General features: G+C 35.8%; 2 protein-coding genes across 2 annotated transcripts in view; both read right to left on the bottom strand.

Moving 5' to 3' along the window:
* Positions 1-1,508, bottom strand: part of morc2 (MORC family CW-type zinc finger 2) — a gene marked incomplete in the record, with an annotated part of 13,397 nt that extends 11,889 nt beyond the window's left edge. Inside the window, 1 exon segment of the mRNA XM_014014410.1 lies at positions 1,378-1,508.
* Positions 1,416-2,135, bottom strand: part of zgc:158398 (transmembrane protein 248) — a 4,135-nt gene continuing 3,415 nt past the window's right edge. Inside the window, exons 5-7 of the mRNA XM_014014414.1 lie at positions 1,888-2,026; positions 1,650-1,790; positions 1,416-1,508 (exon numbers count right to left, since the gene is read on the bottom strand). Of these exons, the coding sequence (XP_013869868.1) occupies positions 1,488-1,508; positions 1,650-1,790; positions 1,888-2,026 (301 nt within the window). The 3' untranslated portion in view covers positions 1,416-1,487. The remainder of the gene's footprint in view (positions 1,509-1,649; positions 1,791-1,887; positions 2,027-2,135) is intronic.

The following is a 2,135-nucleotide window of genomic DNA, read 5'->3' as shown; positions in this document are numbered from 1 at the left end:
ATACATACACACATTCATACATACATACATACACACACACAATACAAATATATAATATACAAAAATTCTGTGGGTCTCCTGGGGGCTACACCCCCCCGTACTTAAAACCTAGTGACACCCCTGGCAAGAAGGTTTCTTTTTAAAGTATGTGCAAAAGTTCTGGTTGCATCTGGTTTTAGTGAGTTACATGTACATCAAAACTTTTTTAAAGGCAAACATTGACTTTGTGTTGTTCCCAGATGTTTCTCTTGCTAGGCTACATTGTATAAAAAGTTACAATTTGCCTTCAAGGATCCTTAAAGGAACATTCCTTATCAGAACATTCAAGTTACCCTTTCAATGTTTAGAACACAAAAACTGCAGACTATTCTCTAAACATTTTGGAAAACATTAAGATGGATCAAAAACATCTCCATATTGAGAAAGTAATAATAATTTCAAGAAGTCAAGAAACATCCACTAAAGGTCACAGCCAYTCACAGATTAGTTACAAATCAAGTTAAGATGCATGTTTTGGTCTGTGAGAAGAAGCCAGAGTACACAAAAAAATCCCTTGCATTCAAGGGAGGAACATGTAAACCTCACTCAGAAAGAGCAGGAGACGAACCTGCAACCTTCTACAGCACTAACCACTGCTCAGCTGTGCTGCCCCATCTCTAATACAAATTGATTTGTCTGGTAAACCAAACCGGTTAGGAAAAATTACTATTACTGAGAGTATTTTGTAAAAAAAAATCAAATCAACAGGATGCTGCATATACCGACTGTGGTGTAGATAATTAACTTAAGAGTTGCTTTTGTAGCTTTTTTTTACTACTGTCCTGCTATATTCAATACTCTCTGTTTGCATATAAAGCACAAGCATCAAGTTAGGAAATATTAGACAACACTGAAATATTTTGTTGTGAAGTTTGAGTCAAGCTTAAAAATGACTCATAATAAAAAAAAATCAAGTCTTCAAACCCAAACTGATATAACCTTAGTCATGCATGAACACATCTATGAGTGATTATACTGTATTTTCAATTAACTTTGAACCTAACAAGGCTGTTTTTAACTGATAAATATGAACTAAGCACAGTTCACATGATGTTATAAATCAACATTTAAAAAGAGATTTTCAGAAAATAGATTAAATTATCTCATACAAAAYGACAAACGATGTAAGCAAGATTATTTTGGTACTGTGAATTTAGTGCAGACCATTCAATCGATCAAGTGTTTTAGTTCACATGAACTCAACACGGGYTGTGACCCGACACGTTACCAGGATTCATTTAACAAAAGTTAAGTTTCTCCAGAGTCTTGTATGACATCATAGTGCTGTTTTCACAAAGTGAGAAGCAGTAACCAGCACTACCAGTACTACCTACAACGTAAAGTGGTGTCTTGTTAAAGCAGCTGAATGCAGTTTTGAAAGCAGTAGCACTTGTTGCTCTCTTTCAGGAACCAGCTGATTTCTTTGTGGCACAGAATGAGCAAAATGGTCAACTGTCAATCTGGGGCTCCTGTAAATACAGTAAATCAAGAAAAATAGGGTAAACAGTGTACACATTATCAAAGTCTTTCATGTTACAAATACTGTGATGAACAGATTACTAAAATATAGATAAATAATTTTTGATGGCAACGTAACATCAGAGACTTACATTTTGGAGGTCGAGCCCACTGTGCTGTTTGTGGCGTGTCTTGGAGTTTGTGAGACTTGCAGCTAAGCAGAGCAACAAACAAACAGCGAGCAGAACCACGCTGACTTCAAGCAGATGTTGCACTGCCACACTTTTGTCTTCCTAAAGAAGAAAAAGCACAGAATAATTTGAATATTTTCTTTAATTATCTGTATCATGGTTGAAGAAGTGACGTTGTCTGAGTATGATATTTCCATACCAGCGTTAACATGACGGTAAGTGTGGGGTCATTCTTGAAGTGCAGCTCATAGCAGGTCTGTGATGTTTCCAGTTGATTGGTCACTTCCACAGGAATGATTGAAGTATGTTTCTCTGACGGAGGGCACTCTGGAGGAAGCCTATACATAAAATATACAATATGTTCACAAGAATCCCCCAAAAACATTTCAAATGTTTTACAAAAGCAAACGATTACAATAAAACTTTAAATTAACAAAGATCTATTTA

The sequence above is a fragment of the Austrofundulus limnaeus genome, unplaced genomic scaffold (assembly GCF_001266775.1).
Source record: "Austrofundulus limnaeus strain Quisiro unplaced genomic scaffold, Austrofundulus_limnaeus-1.0 Scaffold114, whole genome shotgun sequence".
Lineage (NCBI taxonomy): Eukaryota > Metazoa > Chordata > Actinopteri > Cyprinodontiformes > Rivulidae > Austrofundulus > Austrofundulus limnaeus.
This window is presented reverse-complemented; position numbering and strand designations above follow the sequence as displayed.